The following is a 24,950-nucleotide window of genomic DNA, read 5'->3' as shown; positions in this document are numbered from 1 at the left end:
GGCAGAAGAGGATGGCTCCAGAATTGAACTCCACAGAATTTACACTAGGACAAACATAATTTAGCATGAAAGTGTCCTAGAAAAATTCACTCACTTTATATCAATTCCTATTTTTTCCATATTTGCAGCAAGGTTACACCACTGGCTTCAGCTATGAGATATCCGGTTAGGGGCATTTAAAGGTGAAGTTGAATCAAACCCACTCTGTAAACACTAGTGTCTAAGGGAAGTCCAAGCAGACACAGAACCCATGGCAAATGGTTTGCAATCCTCACAAACATGCTGCGCTATATCTCATAAAAACACTTGTGAGAAAAGCAGCTCTTCAGTTATCAATGCACCAATGCTGCTTAGACAGGCTTGCATAGAAGAAAAGTTTTTTCCAAAACAAATCTAAAAATACAGGTATTAAAATAGTGAGAAAAAGGCAGGGGTAACATTATCCTTCCTGGTGCTGGAGTTCCCATTCTGAGATGACAACGTGATATTTGTTTGCGCCTCCCGAGAGGCCAAAGGCTGAGGCAGGAAGGGACATTCTACTGCCCTGCACGTGATACAGGGTTACTTGTTTCTTGCGAGATGCCTACGGGTCTGATCTCCACTGAGGACTCCATGGGCCTGCCATACAGATGCTGCCCACAGAGAAGCATTCCTCTTCCTCCTTGAAATGGGAGAACAAACAAAAAACAAGGAAACCACAGGCCAGCTTCCTATTCTTGAGCTTGAATGCTTGCAAACAACTTCCTGGTTCCTCTTTCCTTGTTCCAAAGTCAAAGATATTTCAGCAAAGGAAGACGTGGGCATGCCTGCTGGAGAGTTGAGAGGGAAGAAGTGCTGATTCAAGCAAATCTGTCATCATCCTGGCATCTCACACTCTGTTAGCATTTTACTTGAAGACTGTATCACTGTGCTGTTTTCAAAAAAGATAAGGACTGCTCAATTCATTTGCAATTTGGACATGGAGAAGGCCCAGTCCGCCCCTCCTTTAATTGGATAAGAAAGAGCAGCAAGGAGTCATTCAAAGTCAGGGAAAATAAATTCATTCCTAAATGTCAGAAATGGTGCTGGATTGGAAAAGCTAATGCTAACTTTGCCGCTTTGTGCAGCATTTACTTCTTCTACAATCAAACCCCAAAACCCACTCTCAGAGTTTTCTAGAATTTCTACATCTTTTAATTTTCCTTCTAAGGAAAGGCAGAGCCAGAAAGAGAAAGGCAACACTAATCCCAGCTTCCACTTCAGTTACTCATCTACAATTTCCAACAGATGGTTGCTTCCTTCATTGACTAGCCTCTCTGCTGATTCCCAGTTAGGTACGGGACAGCCACATGGCAGTGTGGGATACAGAGAAGGTAATAGGGCACTTCTTCTCTAAATCACTTAAATATGCACTGCAGATGATGGGTGCTATAAAGCGGGGGGGGGGGGGGAAGACTTATGCACTTAGATTATGCCACCTGAAGAACATTCCTCTATTGCATTTTTAATTGCTGTTCCTTAGGGTGATTTTGGTCCAGGCCAGTCAATGATCTCACCAACAAATTTTGGGCATAGCTCAGGAATTAGCAAGGGCCTGTGACCACTGCCAACAGAGAGTTTGCAGTCACTCTATTTTGAAGAGGTGAACATTACAGACACGGGCTGTTTCATGCCAATTTACTGTAGTGCAAAAGAAAGATCTGGGAACTTCTAATTCACTGCTAGATACTTATCTTTAATAATCTTACCAGGGGTCCGTCTTTAGACCGTGACTGGTTTAGGTCAGCTTAACTCATGTCTAATGGGAAAAGCAGCATGGGAATCAGGTCCACTCTACAGTGATTTCCCACAACAGTATTGTGGACTAGCCCCTTTTTGAGGGTAAAGTTACAACCCATAGCAAGAGAAACATTTGAAAGAAAGGAAAGTAGCGCTGAAAAATAAAATATACAGGCAAGGAGAGAAACAAGCTTCAAGAGAAGACAGGGAGCAACAACTCTTAATTCTCAACCAACAGGTTACCAGCAGAAAGGATGTCAAGGCATCTAGATACCTTGGAAGGAATTATGTGTCTTATTTCTGTTTACCCTGATAGGTTTATTTGTAGTGTTTATATGTAAGGTTCAAATGGCACTTACTCAAAATAAATCCCAGGTCTGCATTTCTTGTTAACAGCCTAGCAACAACAGAGATAAATGTTTATAACTGAGGACTAGTCAGGACCAGATTCAAATTTATGAGAATCCTGCCAATTTGATTTGAGGAACCTTTGAAGCACTTTGTGCCCCTGGGTTCTGAAAGGACAAGTGACACGAGGAAAGAGTTCACCAGAAGAACATGAATGTTATCACAGCACTGGTTATGCCTTCTGTACATAGTTTGAACTGTTCATACATGAGAGCATGCAGAAAAGCTTCAGAACAGTATGAGTCATTACACACGTATCTGTACAGATAAACAGACTCACACAGTGGACACTACAATTAATGCCGCAAATGCTTAATTTCAGTCCAGTCCACTCCACTCCACAGAACACAGAAATCCCTGTGGAAAAGGCAGTGTGCTGCATGCCAAAGTAGACTGTGCTGGAGTTGAAAATGTTGCTCTATTTTGTTTCTACTGCCATGCTCCCGTCCAGCAAACACTGGCTCTTCTCTTGAAATGTCAGTGTGCGGGGCAAGAGGCAACAATTGCCCAACATATAGATATGCTGTCACCGCTTAATGGAAGTTCAAGCACTTTTCCAGAGTCCCTTGCCAACATAATTAAATAGTACCATTATAGATGCTTTGGGCAGGGTTCCTAATAAAGCATTTCCTGCCTAATTTCCTGCAAAAATTTAGAAATGCAAGTCAACATTCTGCAGTAATTCATACATGCTTTGTGGCATGGCATAAACCTTTTCTTTCTTCTTTTTCTGTGGTAATGCTGCTGCTTAAGTCAAGGCAAGTGTTTAGCGCTGGAATGACATCAACATAACTCCGACATCTGTTCTCTGAGGGAGAAGAAAATGAAACAAAAGAATAAACCATGCTCTTTTACTCTACCCCTTCAAATTCCTCAAATATAAAAAGCAGGAATCTTTCTTGCTAATGAGAGCATCACTATCTCTTCCTTTACTCAAAAAACCAACGAACAGAAAACCAAACTTCCGAAACCTGAGGGACACCTTTGATGTTTCTTGCTGAGGATTGATTGCACAAGTAAATAGGTATCAGAGATGCTGAACCTGATTATGCTAAACTTTATGCCTATACACCATAAAATGACAGGGTTAAAAAGCTTAGAAATCGGGCAGCAGCCTGCTCATGTACAGAAATTCTAGTAAAGATGATCAACCAGTGACAAGAAGGTTTTTCCTCAAAGCTGCTGTTGCAAATCTGTTTTTTCAGAACCTCTGGCACGTGCATGGTGTCTATCAAAGCTTCCCACAATCTAAACTTCCCACACAGAAACGTAAAGTTAGACATGGTCTGCTCAAACCCAGGAAATAGCCTGTCTGAGACTGCACCTTACAAATTAACTCAATAATGGTGCAGCCTCACTGACGTCATACAAAATTAAGCCAGAAAAAGCCTGAAGGCAAATGGAGATTCTTGGCCAGTGAACTAAGGTACCTTCCAGTGTCCCCTTGCTGCCTTCCTTTTCTACACGGGTGCAATCCGATGCAGCATATAAAACCAAGCAGTGTTGCCACACAAGGCCAGACAAAGATGAATTGCTTCAGAGCCTCTGTCTTGTTGCCAGTGAAACCAACTGCTCTGAGCTACAAGTTTGCACAAACAGCCCAGCCCTTTTTTCTGTCAGAGACATGAGTCTTCTTTTGTTCACTCCAGATTAGATCAATACTACAACAGCGCTCTTCAGTGCGACACCTGATCTTGCAACAGCTGGATGAGCCACAGCCTAGCCCTGAGCTCTCCTACTGCCACCAGAGCTCTAAGGACGAAGCTGGAAACTAAGTCCTTTAGCAAACCTCTCCTGAGACTGTGAACCACAACTGTTATCCATGCTTGAATTTCATTACTAAATTATTGAAACTAAACCCAGACTTTTCTCATAAGTGGCTAAGAATCCTATGACAGGTTCACTTAGTTCTGTGGCTTCCAGCCAAATAAACCAATTCCATCTTTCTCAGGTTGAGAGTTAGCTGAGCGCCTGCATTTACAATTCTTTTCTTTCTGATATAGAGGAATAGAGGGGAAGGGGGAAGGGGAGGTGGTAACAAATGGTTAAAAGAAAAAAAAAAAATTGGAAAAGGATGTTTTGCTGCAGCGTGTGAGGAAGAGAGTTAATGCATGGAGGCCCTGTACAACATTTGTACCCGACCTCTTGACGCTCTGGCGGCACATTACCTCTGGTAAAGATTGCTGTAGCAAGCAAAAGAACCAGCAAATACTTTTGACTCAAGAATATGGCAGAGATGTTCACTAATCTTTCCCTCTGAGGCCGTAGTACTGTAGTTCTTCTCAATCTAAATGCAATAGGTTTTACATTGTAATATTTGAAGGTATGTTATCATGGAAGTTTATAGCACGCCACTTATGCCATGAAACCCGTGGGCATGTTTTTGTTGCACGGCAGGCATGAAGCAGCTTACCCATTTCTGCTGAGGTTGAAACACTGCACCTTACCATGGAAGAAGAGCAAGCACCAGGCAGGCTGAGCAGAACAGTGACCTGCCAGCAATCCATGCCCTCACCTTGCACTAACTTGTTAACAGAGTCATACCCCTAACAGCTTCTACTTCAGAGAGACCTTCCTTCTCCCAAACAAGGGGAACTCTAATTAGATATAAACAGGAACCAAAAGTACAAGACAGTACGAATGTTGAGAAAGCTGAACTCCATATCTAAAGCCCAGATCCATGTTTCTTTCTGGTACTAATGCAGTGTCTCTATCTGTCTTCCTGCCAGCTGATACCGAAAGCTGCCCCTGTCTCCTGCACTAGCTTACAATTCATTGTCTTTATAAAAACTTCTTCAGAGCTGTATAGTTCCATTACAAAGGAAAGGAAAAATAAGAGCACCCCATAGCTGCCGAAGCTACTGAGGTGACTCCTGCTGTGACTATGCCCAAAAGTTTCATTTCAAAGGCTGGGTTTCTCCTACTCCCCATTTTGTGTGCCTTTGGGGCAACTTTTCTAACCTGAGTAAGTTCAAGTTAAACATTTTGGTCCTTGTGTCCCAGGACCACATGGATACAAGTTTGGATACTCCTCATATCACAGAATTAAAGTGAGATGATTCACAGATGTCAGGATTGCAGTTCTGACACTGCTCTAGATATGCTCCAACAGTAGTACAGACATACTCTGTACCTGTGTCACATTCTACCATCACTGTTTTATTTACAAAGAGCAGAGGAGCCCCCTGGCATGAGAGAGGCTAGCTGATGAAACCAGAAATCATCAGAGGAACCCTTATCCCATCATGAATGACTTGGCCACTCACATAGCTGAGTTCCTCTATTCAATTCAATCTTACATGCTCAACAAAGACTGCAAAAGAAATAGGGGTCTATTTAGTGCCATATATATAGGTGACAGATGTCCTCTCTACAAATGCAACTAAGAGCGGCACTGAAAGTAATGACCAGATGGATATGGGCTTTTAGCACATCAAGCATGTTCTGCATTGATCTAGTGACCTGGGGACAAAAAGCTCCAGATATCTCCTTACATGACATTAAGGCACTGGCCCTAACTCCATCCCTACCCAAGCAAAGCACTTACAAGTACCATTCTCATGCTTGTACTCCTCCTCCCTCTCCCGCCACACCATCAGCTCTGTGCTGAACAGAATGAAGAATGCGTTTCTCAAACCTGCCTGTAGCTTTCCATACAGGCTTGGAGGTGTAATTTAAAAGCATGTGAACTTCTAGAGAGTTTAAAGGGAAATTAAACAACTAGGCCTTTGTTTCAACTTGCATCATCAAGCAGGGAAAAAAAAAAAAAAAAAGATTATGTGACATGTAGTGTAGTTCTAGCTTTAGCTGTTACTCACATTTAAATTATTTATAAATAGGAAGGGAGAAGAAAGGCCAATAACCAGAATGAATTGGTGTAACCAGCTCCTACTCTGAGTTCCCTCACCACTATAAACACTTGCTTAATTATTTTCTGGAGCACAAGGCCTGTATTCTTAATTGCAGAAGTCCACTAAGATTCAGAGATCCTACTCACACTCAGTAATTGGATTTGTTCGAAGGGAGGACTGTTTGTGCTTTATCCTGTGGGAAGTTGTTAACGCCCAGTCATTTCCCCCTCATAGTCTCTCTTCACTGATCCCAGAGAGATCACTTTACATGAAATATTTTCTTTTCTTTTTGAGACAGGGATATTACAGCAGTATGCAATATACAGTAAATTCTGGAGTATACAAGATCGTAACAGCTGACACCTTTGGAATTCACTAGTTCTTGTTCCGATTTATACTCGGGTTTGGTTTTTTTTGCACAGATTACAAAATTATTTTCAGAATAATTCAGGATGCCATGGCTCATACAGATATTGCATCCTGCTTGAGTTTAAGGCATCTATTTTAACTTGGTTTGGTTTAAATTTTTACGAACATCCCAACATAAACACATATGCCCATGAAAAGGAGTAAAGAGCCATATAAATTACTCAGTATGAAAGTAATCCTTCTGACTTCTGTAAGAGAAAGCTGTTCTCGGATCCTTTCTGCACTAGGCAAGAGTCTTTAAATCTCGCTTACCCACAACAGTATAGCTGACATAGATAACTGTTCTTTTTGTTCTCATGAGAAGTTATTTCCAGATTTGGGATTGGTCAGGCTTCAATCCAGAAAACAGACTTTTCATGACAATCCCCAAATAACTTCAGAAGCCAGGAAATATCCTAGTTAGGAAAGGGGTGGATTCATCCTGCCTGAAGTATTTGGCAGGCCAAGCGTCCCACATCTCCCAAATGTTCAAGGAATCCATCCTTCAGTTTCTGAAATATTTCCAGCTGAGTGTTATGCTGACAACCAGTGCTTTACCATAGCCAGCCACTATCCACGCAGTATACAGGAGAAACTATTGATCATCCAGCAAGTTTTATAAATTGCAGTTGCACACTTCCTGTTGTGATTTATATTGTCATTATAGTCCAACTACACCTCAAGTGTCAAAACCTCCCCCTCCTAGCTAGAGAACAAGGAAGAAAATGTTCTCATCAAGAACGCCTTTTGAGAGAAAGCCTCAGGGGGGAGTTATTTCCAAATGAAAGTAGTCATGCTGCGGACAGTCTGCAAGATTTACTTCTGCATTTGTTTCAGGATATTTAGAAAACTGATTTAGAAGATCTTTACTTATAGCACCTCATGGAGAGACAGAAAATCTTCTCACAGTTATCTTTTACACAGTCCAATTCAAGCTCACTCCTTCAGCAGATTCCAAGACAGGAAAGATCATACTGTACAACCCATCTTGTGGTGGGGCATAACCTACTAGTGTAAGAACATGGATGAGCACTTAGCATGCACCTATTGTAATCCTAGATTTGGAATCCTGGCATATGCCATGGCAAACAGTTTAACCTTTGCCTCTATTTCTGCATTTCTAAAAAGAACACATAACATCCCAGCTCAGCATGGCATAGGGATTAACAGTTACACTGCAGAGGAATTTGAAGAAACGGAGTATGCACACATACACATCCCATGTGTACACGCTTAAAGAACAATAGCCCTTATGTACCTTTGCTAGGTAACAGCTTTGTCATCTGTAGTTTTGAGGCTGGGAAACTAATCGGATACAAACGCTTCTCCAGTTTTGTGCAGACAACCTGTTTCAAAAGAGCTCCAAGGTGATACATGCAACAGACAATACAATAAAAAATAATTACTGTTAAAATATTTCAGGTGAGGTGGCAAGTAGCACTATCCCTGGATATGAAAAGTAGGCTGCCTTTTAGAGGTGATGCCTGGGCTATTCACAAATACAAGCTGACATCTACGTATAGCAAGAATCGTCCTTTTTATGCACCAAAAGAGTTTGCTGCTGGTGCTGCTTCCTTCACACGCTGCTGTCCTGGGCCAGTCACCAAGGAGAAGCTCTCTTAATGGCTTTGGTGACAGGGTGGGGAAAAATGCATGGTTCCTGCAGGCGTCATGAGAAGCAACCCCTGTACTTGGGAGCTCAACTGTTTGGGAGGAATATAAAAGCTCTGTTGAACAGCTACAAAATCCAGCATCCCCCAGCTCCCCACATGTATCACCTTATGGTTTAGCAACATAAAAGCTGGCTGTGCAAATAGTGTGCATAACCCAGTCTTAGCTTTGTCAAACAAACATAAAAACTTGCCTGAGCAAGCTGGGACAGACAGCTGGGTTAAGAACAGTTTCTTCTAGCTTCCCCGAAGTACCTAATAATACAGGCAACTGTCCAGCTTTTGTAATACACAACTTCCACACCCCTGGCTGGGCCTTTTGCTGGGATGGAAATGGGATGGACAATTTCCTACTGCTTTTCAGTCGGTAAAATCCTATTAGAGTAAACAAAACTGTTTTCATCAACCAATTGCAAAGATTCAGACAAAACAAGTGTATTTCTCCTGCTGACAGCTACTGTTGTAAGCACTGTGGAAGCATTTCGGCTAACTACAGGAATATTTCTTCCCAGGAACTGCTGTCATAGGCAGGTTAACACCTAGGTAAGAACTGCTGGCATATGCATAATCTACAGAAATCTTCAGTAATGTTTCTGAGTTCAAGGAAGACCTGACAGATACAAACACCTGGCTGACAGGCCCTTGAAAGTGATAAGGTTTCAGCTCCTGCTTGAGCAAGCCAGATACTCCAGTGTACGCAAAGCCAGCCACCTCCAGACAGCAAGGATATGTGGTTCTTTCCCCTCATGCAACACCATGTTTGGCCACAGCGGTCCACTCATTTACCACGTCGCCAGCTTAACACACACGAACTTGCTTCCTGAACTGAGAAAACTGAAGGGACTGTGTAAACCTTCTATATCACAGCCACTGCAAGTTAACCCATTTCAAAGCACTAATCATGATTTTTGAGACCTCTTGAGCTTCGATTATGCTTTCAGGGAAAGACACCTCCTTTAATGCATTGCTACATCACAGAAGCTGCTATAAGCAGCACGTCACAACATGGAAAACCTTCAGACTAGCTGAAGGCAAATCCACGACCTTCTCAGTTGTCTCAAGGCAGCTAACACACTGAGGAAAAAGTAAAAAAATTACACAGAATTTGCCAAATTATTCTTCCAAGGAGTTCCCTACATCACATTATAAAAATATAGTCTTAGCCATTGCCAGTTAGAGATCTAAATATGTTTTAGAAGCCAGGGACAAATGACTAAAATTTACTCAGCTAGTTGTCACACATACTATATTTATTCACACTAGACTTTTTGAGTATTTTTCTTACATGTTGTAGTCTAATTTTATTCCTTTAAACAATTACACACAGTTTCAGTGTTAAAGCCTACGTAAGTCCCAGGGCAAGGAAATTTGGTGGAAAGAACAGCAAGAAATGCAAACTATGTCTTCACTAAGTCAAAAACTTTATGGTTATTTAACAAAACACTTTACTTGTAACTAACAAACTGATTAATATCTAAAAATCCTAGTCAACATAAGGTATGCGTGGCTTCTTTTTCTTTTTTTTCCCCTCATCCTCAGTTATGGACTGATTATTTCATTTTTCTTCTATCCCCAACCTCAGATGCTCTTTTTACAACCAGAAGTTAAGCACAACTCCTCCTGCCATTGAACAACCTCCCTATACTCCCTTTTTGGTGGGAGTCATATCAGTCCTCATGACACATGACCAAACCCAAGTTCATACTAATAGAATTGTGGAAGCTGTTTTTCAGTCCCTTCCTGGCACACCCAAGTCACAAGTAAGAGATGACCTATAGGTAGCCCTCTCTTGTTAGAGACAGGTAATGACAGGGTTATTTTTTTAAACCAAAACTCATGTATCCTTCAGTGATTTTTGTTTTATCATTTCAATATTTGGAGCTGGCATTTTCTTATGAACTGCCAGAACACTTGTCTGCTTGGAGACTAACTTCTGAACACTTGGGGTTGAAAATTGGTAACTGGTTATTAAAGTGTAACTGCTGAAAATATTTATTGGCTAATTCCTTGTTTCCATAATACATGTGTTTGCTGTGTATGACTGACTGCACAAACAGGTATCAGCTTCATCCAATTTAGTAAAAGTCGTGAAAACAACCCTTTCTGAGTAGTGTTAAGAGGCTCATCCTAAGACGGTAATACCTCACTCAAAAGATTTAAGTGTATTGACTCTATTAAATTTGACTGCTGAGATTAAGAGCTGTTTCTGATGTTGGCATAGTTACATTTTATAAGCTTAAAACTTTCTGACCTATTAAAAAAGGGGCTTTTCAAGAATCAGAACAAAAAGAAACCCCAAATAAAAATCTCAGGACACAGGCAGTATTTAAAAATAGATGCATGGATTTTCTTCTCATATTCTGGAATACACAGGGTTCACAGTGCTGGACTATAACCACCCCCTCAGTCATTAGAAGCCTATGAATTAAATATAGCAGACATGGCATTTTTGCAGTTACTTTCTGCCATGTTAGGCTTCAAGCTGCTAGTCTACTCAGTTTCAGAAATGCTTAAATGTATGCGAATGGTAAACGGACAAAATTCACATCATGACTAAGAAAGGTGGTAGAAGGCGATCACCCAAGAGTTTTGGTGAGAAACCTTGTTTTTTTTAAAAAATCCTTGGTTTAAGAAAAAAAAAAAAAAGCCAAAAACCAAGCACAGGTTTAAGTGAATGATTTCCCCCTCTTCAGACTTACCCTAATTTAGCAAAGCACACAATGTCTTGCAAGACTATAAAGCATTCAAAAAGTAATAATACACTCTCAAATAAATTTTCCCTTTTTAAGAAAATAGACCGAATTTCAATTCTTTATTAAGTGATTACTTTAGAAGCACCCAAAAAGTGACCAGATGGTTTGGAGCACATTGCAGGATGTTCTGGGCATAAGGGACAACTTTGACCATGGCTTGCATACCACACAGGATGAAAAGTCAAGCCATGGGCATCTAAACCAAGATGACAGCGTCTTCGTATGAGCGAAGCATATGACAAGCTAGGTCCTTACCCTAGCTTGCTTCAGCACCAAACATTTCTGAGGATGTCTAATCCAAATATCAATGCTAAGCTTTTCCATTGATAGTAGCACTCATCACGTGTATAACAGCGCAGGTCTATGAGCTCTCAGTCATGAACAACAACCAAGGAACTTTGCATTTCAACACAGGAAACTTCTCCCTTGATAAGCAGATTAGGCATATTAGAAAGCCTGACTGAATTTGCCTGAAAATTCAAGGTGTGATGGAAGTGGGGACTACTGGCTGATTCAGAGTTCAAGGTCTACTTCTAGTAACTTATGAGAGTGAGAGGGTTAGACAGTGAGAGATCTCTCAAGTGAAAGAGGAGGATTTAATTTATCAAGTTCAGGAATATAGTATTGAAGTAATCAAGGTGCAAGAAGATGCCAGCTTGGAGGAAAGTGTTATTTCAGGGAACGGAAAATAAAGGTTGCTCAGATATTACAAAGAAATGACGCACTGCTCAGACAAAGCCTGTTTGCAAAGTACAAGAGAAAGAGGCAGATTAAACGCTGTGCTTATATAATGGCTTGAATAAAGAAGGGCAATATTGAGTCATTAGTCTTTAGAGTAATATTACATTTCAAAAATCAAATCTACTGGTAGCAACAGTCGGAATCCTGATACATGTAACAAAATATGGTTGTTAAAAATACAGGAATTCACTACAATAATGGTGAAATTAATGATGAAGTCTTTAGCCAGGTCTAAGGCTCCTCTGGAGTCAGGTTATCTACACACTAGAAAGAACTTGTCATTTCTAAACATATGTGGAAATCTGGTCAAATAAATCAAAGGAAAACTTCAGGGAAAAAAAAAGGCTCAAAGTGATTTATTTCAGGTGTGTTGCAAATAATAACACCAACCACAACAGTATAACCAGTGATGGAAACCCCACTCAGATGCTTGGAACAAGAAGTTCTAGTTCTGCACCCCTAGAAAAAATGCTAAGGCATTTCCTTATCCAAAAGGGCTCCTATGCATATGTACTTTCCTGTATAGTATACAATGGATGAAGTATTTCCCTTAATGAGTGTTTTCATCTAAATGACCCCTACTGTAATTGCTTCAGCAGACAGGATATATCTGTTCAATCTTCCCCCTTGCAGAACTACCCAGGTCACATCTGTGTTTCCTCTTTCAAAGATGTTAAAAAAGATACAGGTGGCAAGAAAGAGAAGAGGCAAAGAACAGAAGGTAATCTTGTCTTTTATGATTTAAGGCACGTTAACAGAAGGGATGGTTGACTGATTATGATTATACTCTGCGATTCTTGTGCTCCTTGTTCTTTCCCCATCTCCACTAGGAAAGAAAAACCTGTCAGGAAACTGGTGAATCAGCATGCTGCTGCTGTTTGTCTTAGCTATGAGGCATTGATTTTCCTCCCCAATGCTTTGATATAGGGTCATGGATATCCTAACTAAAATCTTTTCTGAGAGCAAGGGTGTCATGGCAGCAAGAGCTGTTAGTTTAAACAAAAAAGTCAATTCTATTTTTACAAGATTTGTCTGGACATTTAAATTTTCTGAGAGACCTAAGAGGGGGGAAAAAATACTCTTTCTTCAAGCTGTGTAAAGATTAAAAAAAAATGGAAAGAACAATCATGCCCTTCACAAGATCTTCTTTCAAAAGTCACTGAATATTTCCCATTTGCCTGTATTCAGGTATCTTATACATGTGTATGTCTAATTAACATGAGAACTAAGGCTAAAATGTAGAGTAAATGCAATACATGGAAGGAATTTTTAGATGGCAGCACTTTTACTTCTTTAGCACTTGCTCAGAAACCAGGCCCCTTTCAACCTATCTGAAATTAGACAATGAAAAGTCACCAGGCATTTTGAAACTCTAAGCAATCCTATTTGGCAAAAAAACCTCAAATAATCTTGTAAATACTTGAAGATTAACATCAACCAAAAAGGAGATTTGGTATATTTTAAAAACAAAAATGCAAAGGCAGTTGAGGAAGCTCAGAGGTCTTCCCCCCACGCCAGTCACGTAGAGAAGCTCCATAAAAGGAATGACAATATTTCAGTCTGCAGTGAGGTGTAATCAAAGAATCTCTGCTTAATAGGCTGGAGATTAGTTATGAAGGAAAACACAGACCATAAAAAGTTAATTGCAGATCACTGTTTTCTTGTTTAAATTGGCAGGAAATTGTGAAATATTTCCTCTATAAAAACATAGGTGAGCTATTATGTAGAACTTACTATGAATAGGGTGGAAGGAAGGCAAGTACAGAGCAAAGTAGTAATAACATGGTAAGAAACCAGTTGCTTCTAAAAGAGACAAAGCCACTGGGCAGGAAAGATCTGTACATTAGCATATGTCTGAAATTTATGGTCAAAGCCAGCTTTTAGACAGACCACTTAAGAGCTGTTTTAGGTTGTAAATGAATATAACACCAGGTGTTATTTACTAGATACTTTGTAAGAGGTTTTGAGTCATACGGGTGAAAGAGCAAAATAATTAGTACTGCTAAGAAATTCAGGTTACAGTTAGAGGTGGACAACAGGAGTTTCTTAATCCTTTCTGGTTGCATCATCAGAACAGAGATGCCCCAGAATATTTCATATCCTTAGCTGTACTCAGCAGTTTGTAGGGATGAAGCAGCATTCAGTATAGTATATCACACTTCTGTGGCTAAGCACAGAAATGAGAACTGATGTATGCCATTTAATACAAGTAGAAACAACTAAACCCTATTAAGTGTATGATGTGATTTTCATTGGACAACCTCTCTCTGCATGGACCTTTCCTTTTTCTAGTCATGAGGGATCTCAGGCTCAAATAGCCATGCATTGGTAAATAGCTCCTCCTTTGGCAGTAACACACAAGACTATCTGAAGAATCCTCTTCAGATCTGAAGCTTGACATGCTGCAGTGCAGAGGTGTTTAAGGTTCTTTGTGTCTTTGTGGCAATAATCTCCAAAGAACTCTTCAGAGAGATTCTCAGACTGGATTTTCAGCAGAGTACTCCATTACAGAACTAGAAGGTGAACAAAAATACATCAACAACAGTTACAGAAACTGTGTCACCTTCAATCTATGCTAGTGGTTATTTTTCCCTCATCAATTCTACTTTAATTCCTTTAGAAGAAGTAGAGATTTCTTTGTTTTGCTTTTAAAGCCAACCATCATTTCAGAGACAAGAGAATTTGTAACGGACTACTTCAGCTTTGTGTTCCTCCTGTGCTTCATATACTCTTTAAACATGCTATCACTAACATCTTTGTTTAGGAAGATACTTGCTTCTGATGTAAAAGTATCATTCCCTTCCATCCACATCAAGCAAGACTCCATCAAAAAATCTTCACACAGCAGTTATCACAATTGTGATTACTAGGAGTTAAAGACCGTGTTTTATCTTTGCTTGACAAAGCACAATTTCAGTCAATAATGGGAAATTTCTCTCTGCTCTACTTTCTGGAAATACAAGCACAAACAAAGATAAGCTTTGTGGAGTTATACTATGCCACTTTGGCTTTCTAAAGCAAGCACAAGCCCAAGTGTTCATTGACAAAATATTACCTATTTAAAGCATTACTACCACAAATTTGGTAAAGTTGCTGCGAAATAACTGGGAGTTTAAAATAGAGTCACAAAGCAGTGACCTTGGTTCTACAACTGACTGAAGGCAATTTTCCGTGCTGCTTTCCCATTTTTTGAGATGTACAAAAGCCATAACATGTAAAAGACAGCAGGACATACAGTAGGGAGACTCAGAATGTGTGCAATACATTTGAAAAGCCACATATTCCTAACTGAATTTAAAATCAGGTGTGTTCTATTTGTACAGCCACTCTTTGCTTCCAGGTCATTATAACTAGAATACCACAGCCACAACCCCTTTGACTAATTTCTGTCATTCTTCTGTGGCTCTGCTTATCACTGCTATGACTAATATTTGGGTTAGGAACATGTTGGCTAGGAGTCACTGAGGACTCTAATCAGAGCCAGACGCATGGGCATTGCGTACAAATATGACTTAGATAAGGCACAGCAATTTCACCTATGAAACGAACCCACAAAGAAGTTTTCTTAGATAACTCCGGGCCTGCATATTCTGAATTACTTTCTAGAAAACAGGTCCCAGGTTACACTCCTCCAATTTCTGTAACAGGCAGCCAAAAGCTTCTGCTGATTGCTGAACAAACCCATTAAGTCTAACCCTGCAAATCAATGAAGGAAGAGGCCACCAGAGGCGGCTAATCCCTTCCTCCTTCGTAGAAGAAACAGATGGCCCAGAGGGAAGGCAGTATTGTAATAATCTCCAAGTTATAACATAATCTCCTCTAGCAGTGCTTTCTTAAGAGGTAATATGACCTCTTCCACATTCTAATATCCAACTAAAGACCTTCACCAGTCTCCTGCAGGGAAGAGGCCTCACTACACATACCCAGGCATGCCCCAGCCAGTCACATCAGGTAAGTCTGCAGCTGTTCTATCAGGTGACATCAAATTCACATACTTGCAGATCACATTTTTCACCTAAAGCTCCTACAGCACTAACGAACTCCAATTTTCTTAAATCACATATTTCTTTCAAGATGCGACACACAGTTCACAAGGTGGCATTGCTCAAGATCACATTAGTTTGGAAGAGATACATGCACACTAAAATTGCTCAATAAGTGACAGAGAACAGGCCCTCTATTTGGCATTTCAAACTGACAAAACAGGACGGCCCAGCAGAGGCTCGAAAACAGGGCATGACAGCGGTTTGGCCAAGATGTTTCACACAAAATTTTACAGACTGTAATCTCTAAGCAATTAGCCTCCAAAAACGTGCATGCACTAGTGTGGTGGAATACAGCAGCTGTGCATTTACAGTGGACTGTTCCTTAAAGACTGTCCTTACACTGGGAGTACATATCAAAGCATCTAGTTCAGTCATTAATAAAATTCAAGCCAGCTCTTTTAAAGTAACTATTTCACAATTGTTGTTTTTCTTTTTTTTTTTTCTTTTTTTTTCTTTTTTTTTTTTTTTACAGTGATTATCAAAGGTTTTGCTCAGAATGGGATACACTTTTATTTGTAGAGTAGGAAAGGATAAGGGCAAAAAGGCAAAATCTGAGGTCTGGGAAAAGAGTGTTTGCAAATTTCTAAGCAGAAAACCAAAACTACTACGTTATGATGCAACTTTTGTTTAAAGATTAATGAAGAAGAGCCAAATGTCCGGTTTTACAAAATCAGGTTAGTGTAAGTATACACTCAAGCAGTGACATATCTAAGGACACATCCTTCTGCTTTGCCAACAGCAGAAAAAAAAACAGTAATTAAACCTGGTGTACTAGCCAGAAGTCTTAAGCTCAGCTAAATACAGTACCTCAGACTTAAGGCCGCTATTTGAAGAGTTCCAACTTTCAGTTACTTTTAGTTACTATGTCAAATTTAAAGATTTTCCCTACAAAACTATCTAGCCCTTCAGAATTGTTTGGGTATGAAAACCAACCTGGCTTTATGGATGAGCACAACTGGGTGCAAAAGATTTCATATCAGACTAGCAGGCTTTAAAATACTCCACATGCTAAGGATTTGAGAGAATAATCAGGCTACTGAAAATAGGCTTATATTGATACTTCCCTACCAGTCCTTGAGAGAAACTAGTCTGAGTCAACTGGTGAGTGGAAAAAATGCCCCTTGCTCTCTGCAGACAGGTATTTCACAACACCCAGTACACACAGATCCACAAAGAATGATAACCCTAAGCTTTGAAAAAGTGCTAATATTATAAAAATTATGTGGTAAAACCTTTCATTCTCAAACAGTTGGTCTTTGACAATGTGTCTCTGCAGCTCCTAAGCACTCATATAATAAAAACCTCATCAAGAACAGATCCCTGCAAAGGGACAGATATGTGGTTGGAAGCTGTGAAAGTTCACACTTCAAAAAATCAAACTAAAACTGCTGAGCCCTGTTAATTGTTTCTTTAAAAAAAAAAAGAACCCCAACCCCAAAACATAAAGCCTAAATAGCTTATCAGAGAGATTCTAAAACTTGGACTGATACGTTTAACAGCAGGTTTTACTAACCTGCCGTAGATTTATTACGTAAGAGTATGTGGATTACAATTTTTTTATTTCTAAAGCATATGCAATCTTGAGAAAGAATATTGAAATTGGAATTGTGGACATGCTTTTATAATCACAAAGAAATACTTTTGACAATCTTTTTTGTACATAGATGAACTCAGAAACCAAACTTCTATGACAGACCAGTACAGAAACACATACACAAAGCCAAGATTAACTATTGTCTTGAGGTGGTTCACTAAAAAACCAAAAACAAACAAAAAAAACCCGACACACACAAAAACCCCCAAAACAATCCCACAACAGCAGCAACAAAAAAACTCCTGACAGAGAATAACAGAAGTCAGAGCATGCATGTGAGCTGTGGGAGCACAAAGCCAGCAATGCCCTTCCAACACTCTACCAGGTAAATGGGTTCTCCACAGCAACAGGCAGCTGGCATGAAATGCATTTTTAAAGGAGCTGTATGCCCTAAAGTTCTCTCCACATTAATAATGAGTCTTCAGGAAACATCCAGCCTAGACGCTCTTGTTTTCATGTGACAGAAGAAACCACCAATATAGCAACAAAGCCTAGGTTGTTTGGGTTGGGTTTTTCTTTGAGAAGAGGTAGGAGAGTAAGCATATAGAATTCCTTCAGTGTAATTTATTTGTTTTATTGTTCCTGCAGCACATTACATTAGAGTCAAGCTCACACATGAAGTGTCCTACAAGGACAACTTCAGAACACCTAGCTCTGCTGTTATGCTGGGAGCACAGGAGGAGGATGCAGCCAAAAGGGGCACTGAATCACATTTCCTCCGGGGGCTAGGAAGGAAACCTTTCCAACACTTCTAAGGGCTATCATTCAGTCTGATGGAGGAGACTGAAAAGTTATAGTGGATCACTTAATAGATTTTTCTAATTCTGGAGGTCAAATTAAAGAACTGAGCTGACAGAAAAGTTTGTCTTTTTTCAGAATCAACTGGGGAGATTAGATCTCTTCAGTTTTAGGTGAGACAACTTTAAGGGCACAGTTCACAGAAACTGCTTCACCTCTGCTTTCTGAAGTATCATCATGATGACTCAAAGCATGCATCCTAGTATTATCTCCTTTTTTTAAAAAAAAGTCTTTCCCAGCAGTTTTTTTATGACTAACACTACAAGGAATGATTAGGCCTACATTCCCAAAATCTTGGAATTTGCCCTCTACTAAAGCCATAAAGAAAACTGCAGCTAAGTGACTTAACTGATAAACACAGCCAGCTTCAGAGTTCTTGGAGTCCCAAGTTTTACAGCTCCCAAACAAATCAATCTCTTTCTTTTAGTGGCTGTGTATAAAACATAACATTTGCTTCAAGAAGTGCTTGTCCAGAAGTCTTTCGAATACAAAAACAGGGAAAGTCACTAGTAGAAGGGTGGGAGGGGGATAAGAACGAGTAGTTTGTTATTTGTTTGTTTTTTTGTTTGGTTTGTTTTTTGTTTTTTTTTTTTTAAGAGTGCTGACCCATAGAGCTGAAACACCTATCTCTAACTGCTTACTGTCTCAATGAAAAAAAAAGAAAACTAAGAAAAAAAATTGCAGTCTTTGGCAATCTAGGGCTCCTAATCATTAAGGCTAACACAGAACAGCAGAACAATAAAAAGAGCAATTGCATTGTAAATTTATGTACCATGCACGGGTTATGGTATGCAGTGCAACAGGGCACTGTGCAGTGATAAAACTGCATTCCTTACAAAGTTAACAGCTTTAAGCTCATGATTTGTACATGTGGGCAATACTGAATGACCTTCATGCTTTCCAACATTCACCAGAAGACAGATTTATTTGTAATCGCAATTCAGCTGTTTTGTTTTTGGGGATAAACATACAATTGGAAGAACAAAGGTTTAAACTTCACATTAAGTAGTAAATGCAGAGGCCAGTACATTAGCTTTAAAAGCTGAATTTGAAGACTGTGCTCCAAAACCCAGAGTGGATAATACTACAGTCTGAGTGAACCCTGACGGAATGGTTGCTTACTGCTCCTTCCCCCCCACCCCTTTTGAGAGAGAGTTATTTTCATAGTTCAGTTCCATTATAAAACAGTAGCCTCTCTAGCATATGCCTTATGTAAAAACATGTCCTGTTTCAACATAAGAGAACTGACATTCACAATGGAGAAATAAAGTTATGTTTCTCTCTGTGCAACGGACATAATACACGACTATTCTTTTACCAACAATCTATCAAATTCTTATTTTAAACAAGCATTGCCTGTCTCTTATTCCCAATTTTCTTAGACATAAATAAATAATAGTTTGGAGAAGGTGCCTACTCAGCTGGACTGCAGTACAACAGAGCAGTATCCTAGGACAGTATTATTAAAATAACCAGCAGCTGTTCATTGCACCAAAACCATTCCCAGGATACAATGAACAGTAAATTCCATTTTTTGTTCAACAGGCCAAGGCGATAAACCTTAGATTATGTAAAACTTCCACATCATGTTCTTACACTGCGGAAAACAAAGTTCTAGTTTAGATTTAAGGGAAGTAAGGAGACCACATTAAGCAGAACTGTTTCTGGATATGCAGAGACATGACAGAATCGGACAGGATTCATTATTTTTCCTGCACATCCAAAGATCAAGACAATTAAAAAGCATATAGAAGCATATAGTTCCTCATCTTCCAAAACAAATGGCAAAGAAAATCTTGTTTACAAGCATTTGAGATGAGGCAATAGGCTTCTGGTTCTCAACTTCCTATGAGTCCCAGTAAGGAATTTAATAGCTACTTCACAACCTGAAGTCCCCTGTTCTCAGGCACCTATGCAAAAAAGAACTGCTAAGTAGGATGAGACAGTTAAATACTGAACACATAGCAGATTTTAGTACAAAATCACCAACAGAAGCACACAAAGCTCTGAGACAATTAATAAAACTACACAGGTCTTTATACAAGGTTAATGGTTTGCTAGCCAAGTGCCAAGGTTCGCAAAATGGGTAAATTTTTTTTTTTTAATAAGATTTGAACTTTGTACATTTTCCTTAAACACTTCACTAAAATCTCAACAACAACCAGATGGGCTGAAGATATTTTACTTATTGGTGTTGTCAAGTGCCTTATTAATAAAATAAGAGACCCCAGTAAAGCCTGGATACTCAGCCCTTTAGATACAAGCTTCAATCTGCTGCTCCAGGGTCAGGCAGCATGACAGCAATATGAGCATAGTACTTGGATGACTAACACTGAAACGGGTTGGGAACAGCAGTAATCATGACAGAGACAAAGAACCCCAGCAATGGCACACAGCTCCAATGGAACAAAAATGATTGAAAATCACCTTTAAAAGATGTAGAGAAAAAACTCTTACAATGCCAAAACATACTTTCTTAAAGGCCACTTTTCGCTAAAGGGATTATGTATGGTATTAACAATGCGCATATAAATACAGCATATGGCATAAGCAAATGTTAGCATAAGATTTTAGACACCTTTAAGAATGAAACTTTCAGGCGAACAGATTACAAAGCATAATAAAACCACTAATATGTCAAGGAAGGCATGCGTGGTGTTAAAAAATAGCAATCAATTAAAAAAACTGGCTCCTGAAATGAAAGAGACAGAGGTATATTCAGCTAAAGGAACATCATCTTTGGACATCTTCATATAAGCCATAGTCTTTACCAGAGTACTTCAGACAGAAAATTCCTCTGAAGCTGATCATTTATGGAGGCCAAGGTAGAGAAATAACGGGGTAAGAGGGCAGAAATACACTGAGTGTTCAAGGGGGACGCACTGAGGGGTGCTTTAGGATGGCTCTCCCTCTTTCCCGGCGCACAGATGAGCACCAGGAGAGAGGGAACACATACAAGGTAGCTCCTTTCCGCAAAAGATTTCACCTTAAGTCTCCCATCAAGATAAAGAACAAGGAACATATGGAAGGATGCTTAAGGGATGTTTTCTGCAGTGTGCAAAAAAAACAAGGGGGTAAACACGAGGACTGGAAGTCTGCTGTGCCTCTCAGTCGCACTGGAGAACAATTTCAGCTAGAGGAAAAGGGGCGCGCAGGTTAGGGCAAAGCTGATTACAAAGGCAAGCTTGAGACTAGGGTATGGTGTAATGGGTACTAATAGGTGGCAAGCGAGGTCTGAGATAAAGACTAAAGCTTGAGAAAAGAGAGTAAGCGGCACGAATACGTAGGCTTGCCAAAGGGTCCACAGTGGCTGCTAGAGCAGAACACGGGCTGAGGGTGCCGCGTACCAGGTACGTGGGAGGGAAAGAGCAGAGTATTTGCCTGGGAGTGCCGAGGAAAGGTGCAGGGCACTGCCTGGAGGACGGGAGGGGACAGGTGAAGCGGCTGGGGAACGGTTCGGGGCAGGTTGGGGCACAACACGTTAGCAGCGCGCTGCAACGCGCGGGAAGGGGGGCTCAAGAGCGGCAGGGCTGGGGCGAGGGGCAGCAGGGTGCGCGGCCCGAGCGGCGGCGGGGACGGGGGAGCGGCGGCGGCCGGTACCTGGGCGTCTTGGCGGCGGCGCTCTCCCGGCGGTCCAGCACCCCGGGCACGCAGTTGGTGAGCTCGGTCCAGTCGGCGTGCAGCCCGCAGCTCCAGCCCGTGGAGAAGCGGGAGAAGAGCCAGGTCTCCCGGCGGTTGGGGCGGTAGCAGGTGCACTTCTTCTGCCCGGGCCGGCAGTCACAAGGCACCTCCAGCCGCACGTTTTGTACCAGGTGGCGGCCGAAGGTGGTGCCGCCGGTCTTCTGGATATGCAGGAAGACGATCACGTCCTCGCCCTTCATGTCGAAGGCGAGCTCCCGCTCCAGCTCCCGCACGGGGAAGTAGTACTTCTTCACGTAGTGCGGGTCCGGCGTGGGGAAGAGGTCCAGCTCCTCCGAGTAGGAGCGGCCGCTGGGGGAACCCAGGCTCAGCCCCGGCCCCACGTACTGGTACAGGATAAGCATGAAGCACACCGAGACGGCCACGATCAGCAAGAACTTGCTGGTCCTCTCAACCATGGTCCTTCCCGCACGCTTCATGTGTCACCATCTCCCGGGGCTGCCAGCGCTGGGCGGACGGCGGCGGTGCCGGGGGGCGGGCGGCGGAACCCGGCGCCTGTGCCAGCCGCCTCCCCCCACCGCTCCACAGCGCGGAACCTCCCCGGGGGCGGCGGGCCGCTCCCCGGGTTACCTCGGCTCCCCACTGTCCCCGCCCGCCCCGCCGCGGGCAGCGCCGGGAGCGGGTCAGGGGCAGCCCGCAGCCAGCCGCTCCGGAAGGGCCGCGGCGAGAGCGGCGAACTTGGGAGCAGAGGGGCAGGAGGGGGGGCGGAGAGGGACCGAAATGCAAAACCAGACCCCTCCCGCCCTCCCCCCTCCCGCTTCAGGAAGCCAACCCCATCCCGCCGCCGCCTCCGTCGCGGCGCTCTGCCGTGCCCCAGCGGCACCGGCACGGCAGCGCCCGCCCCCGCCGCCGGCGGCTGCACAGGGGCTGGGCTGGGCTCGGCTGGGCTCGGCTCAGCCGGGAGCGAGCGCTTCCTGCCCGCGCCGCCCCGCGCCCGGCATGCACAGCGCCGCCGCCCGCGCCGCCCCGAGGCGAGCCCAGCCCGCGCGGCTGCGGCCACGCACCGGGCGGCGGCGGGAGCGGCGGCGGCGGGAGCGGCAGGCCCGCACCGCGCCCGGCTCTCGGGTCGGAGGCCCCGCCCGCGGCCTTGCCCGGCCTCGGCTCCCCGGTGCGGTGCGGCCCAGCCCGGAGCTGCGGGCGCCGCCGGGAGCGCTCCGCTCGCCGGCGCTCCCCCGGCCCCCGCGGGGCGGCCGCTTAAAGCGCTCGCGCTGCAGACCCGGGTGGGCTGCGAGGCGGCTGCAGAGCCCTGAAGCACTCGGCTCTTATCGCTTTATATGCCACCTTAACATTAACCCCAAACAGCCAGCCTTGGCGCTCTTCGGGGGCTAGGTTTCCAACTCCCTTTTTGAAGCAACAAATACTAGTAGCAAGAAAATTTGCATGGAAATAGGTCTTCCCACATGTGTCCGCTCCCGCTGCCGCCACCCCACGGGACACCGCAATCTTTTGGGTTATAATGTCGCAACTGGATACAGTGGGAAAATGCTCTGGTCACGCAGGGGATGATGATGTCTGTGAGATAATAATAGGAGAGGTTGAAGCAAGTATCAACAGAGGTGTTATTTACAAAAACTTTCCCAGCGAAATGCTTTCTGCTGATCTGCCAGGCAGCCTTCCGTCCAGCAGCGGTGCTGCTGCAGAATCTGTTTGCAATACAAATGAAACAAAAACATTGGAAGATCCAGGTATGTAGCTGGCTTTCAGCAACAGCCTCTGTAGGGCAGTATTTAGCAGGTTGAGATGCTGTGCAAGGAGCAGTACAAGGAGGACCTAGGGAGGCCAGCTGGTGTGCTTACAGCTCGGCTTGATCACCTTACCCAAGCAGAGTCCTCTCTGGATGGCGCACAGCAGGGTCCCGCGGCTGGTCTGTCGGCCAAGCGCCGAAAGGCAGGCAGGATTCACTGCCATGGAGTCTCCGGGCAACCCCAGAAAGTCACCATCTGATGCCTCTCTCTGCTGCCCCTAAATGGAGGATGAAACATGGCCCTGTGTCAAAGAGCACAGTGGGGCTCAGTGTAGCGGCAGTCACGCTGGCACTTCATCTAGACATGAGTTATTGTCTACGCGGAATAAATAGTATGAACAATTGATAATTTCTAGCAAAAAGTTTCTAACTGAAGTACCACATCTGTAATTACTGCTATGAGTGACAGCTTTCATAAGTTTCTGGTGCTCTTTAAAATACAAGTTATGACTAGATTTTAGCGCTCCGGCACTAAAATATTCCCATCAGATTACAGTTTTTAACCCAGGTTTTGTTTTACGACAGTGTAAGGAGCACGTGCAGATGAACCATTGTTAAACGCTGGGTCAGATTTCAAAGGGTTTAGGAGGAAATGAGGTCCCAGATTTTCATTTGAACACCATGACTGATAAATCTGCTCGATTTTGAGATGGCCGCATTATTCACAAGTTGTGGAGCCCCAGTGAGTTATGCAGTTCTTCCCAAACAAGTAACAATAAAATTTTTATAGCACCCAAAAGCATGATATGTTGTGTTCAAACCATTTATTTTGTTTGATATTTTCCTCTTAAAAGTCTGCTTCTGATTCTCCTCTTTCATGTAAGCTAGTAACTCCAGAAACAATGATGTCATTCTTATACATAAAGTTCCGGAACATCCAAAAGCATAGCATAAACCCAATTTAAAAGTTTGAAATTTATATTACATTTTGGGAAATCCAGGCGTATATGTGAGGTTTACATACATGGTTGGACTATACACCGCAGCATAAAGAACGCAGAGCCGATTGTAGGATTGCATTATGTTTGTTTACAACATTTGTTGTATATGTATAAATGTATAAATATTTAGAAATGACAGAACTATGAAGAAATCAGCCATAAAGTGAGCTATTTCCTGTTAATGAATTGTTTTAACTGCAAGATATAAAATACTTTGGTCTTTTTCATTAGTTATACAGATGGAGATATTCCAGTGGAGTTCGTTATTGATTTATATTTGTGGTAAGTATAGTGCCTGTTAGTTTGTGAAAGAACATACTAAAATACAATCCACGAAAGATAAACAGACCACAAAGGCAAATACAGAGTTACGGCTGAAAACGTGCTGTTTTCTTTACTGCAGCACCTTCTATCTAGAAGTGGGGGATGGCGAACATGCTGGAAGTGCAGGGAAGGCCTGTGCCACCCGCACAAGTACGTGACAGCCTGCCTAGGAGACACTGCAAAACCAAAGCTCTGGGACCAACGCCTTTATGTTT

At 42.4% G+C, this 24,950-nt stretch overlaps 1 protein-coding gene across 1 annotated transcript in view; it reads right to left on the bottom strand.

Annotated features, from left to right (window-relative positions):
- HS6ST1 (heparan sulfate 6-O-sulfotransferase 1) overlaps positions 1-22,628 on the bottom strand; it is a 209,170-nt gene extending 186,542 nt beyond the window's left edge. The window contains exon 1 of the mRNA XM_075099367.1: positions 21,628-22,628. Within this exon, the coding sequence (XP_074955468.1) occupies positions 21,628-22,145 (518 nt within the window). The 5' untranslated portion in view covers positions 22,146-22,628. The remainder of the gene's footprint in view (positions 1-21,627) is intronic.
- Positions 22,629-24,950: the final 2,322 nt, after the last annotated feature.

The sequence above is a fragment of the Phalacrocorax aristotelis genome, chromosome 7 (genome assembly GCF_949628215.1).
Source record: "Phalacrocorax aristotelis chromosome 7, bGulAri2.1, whole genome shotgun sequence".
NCBI lineage: Eukaryota > Metazoa > Chordata > Aves > Suliformes > Phalacrocoracidae > Phalacrocorax > Phalacrocorax aristotelis.
The sequence above is the reverse complement of the archived record's forward strand: the minus strand, read 5'-3'. Positions and strand labels throughout refer to the sequence as shown.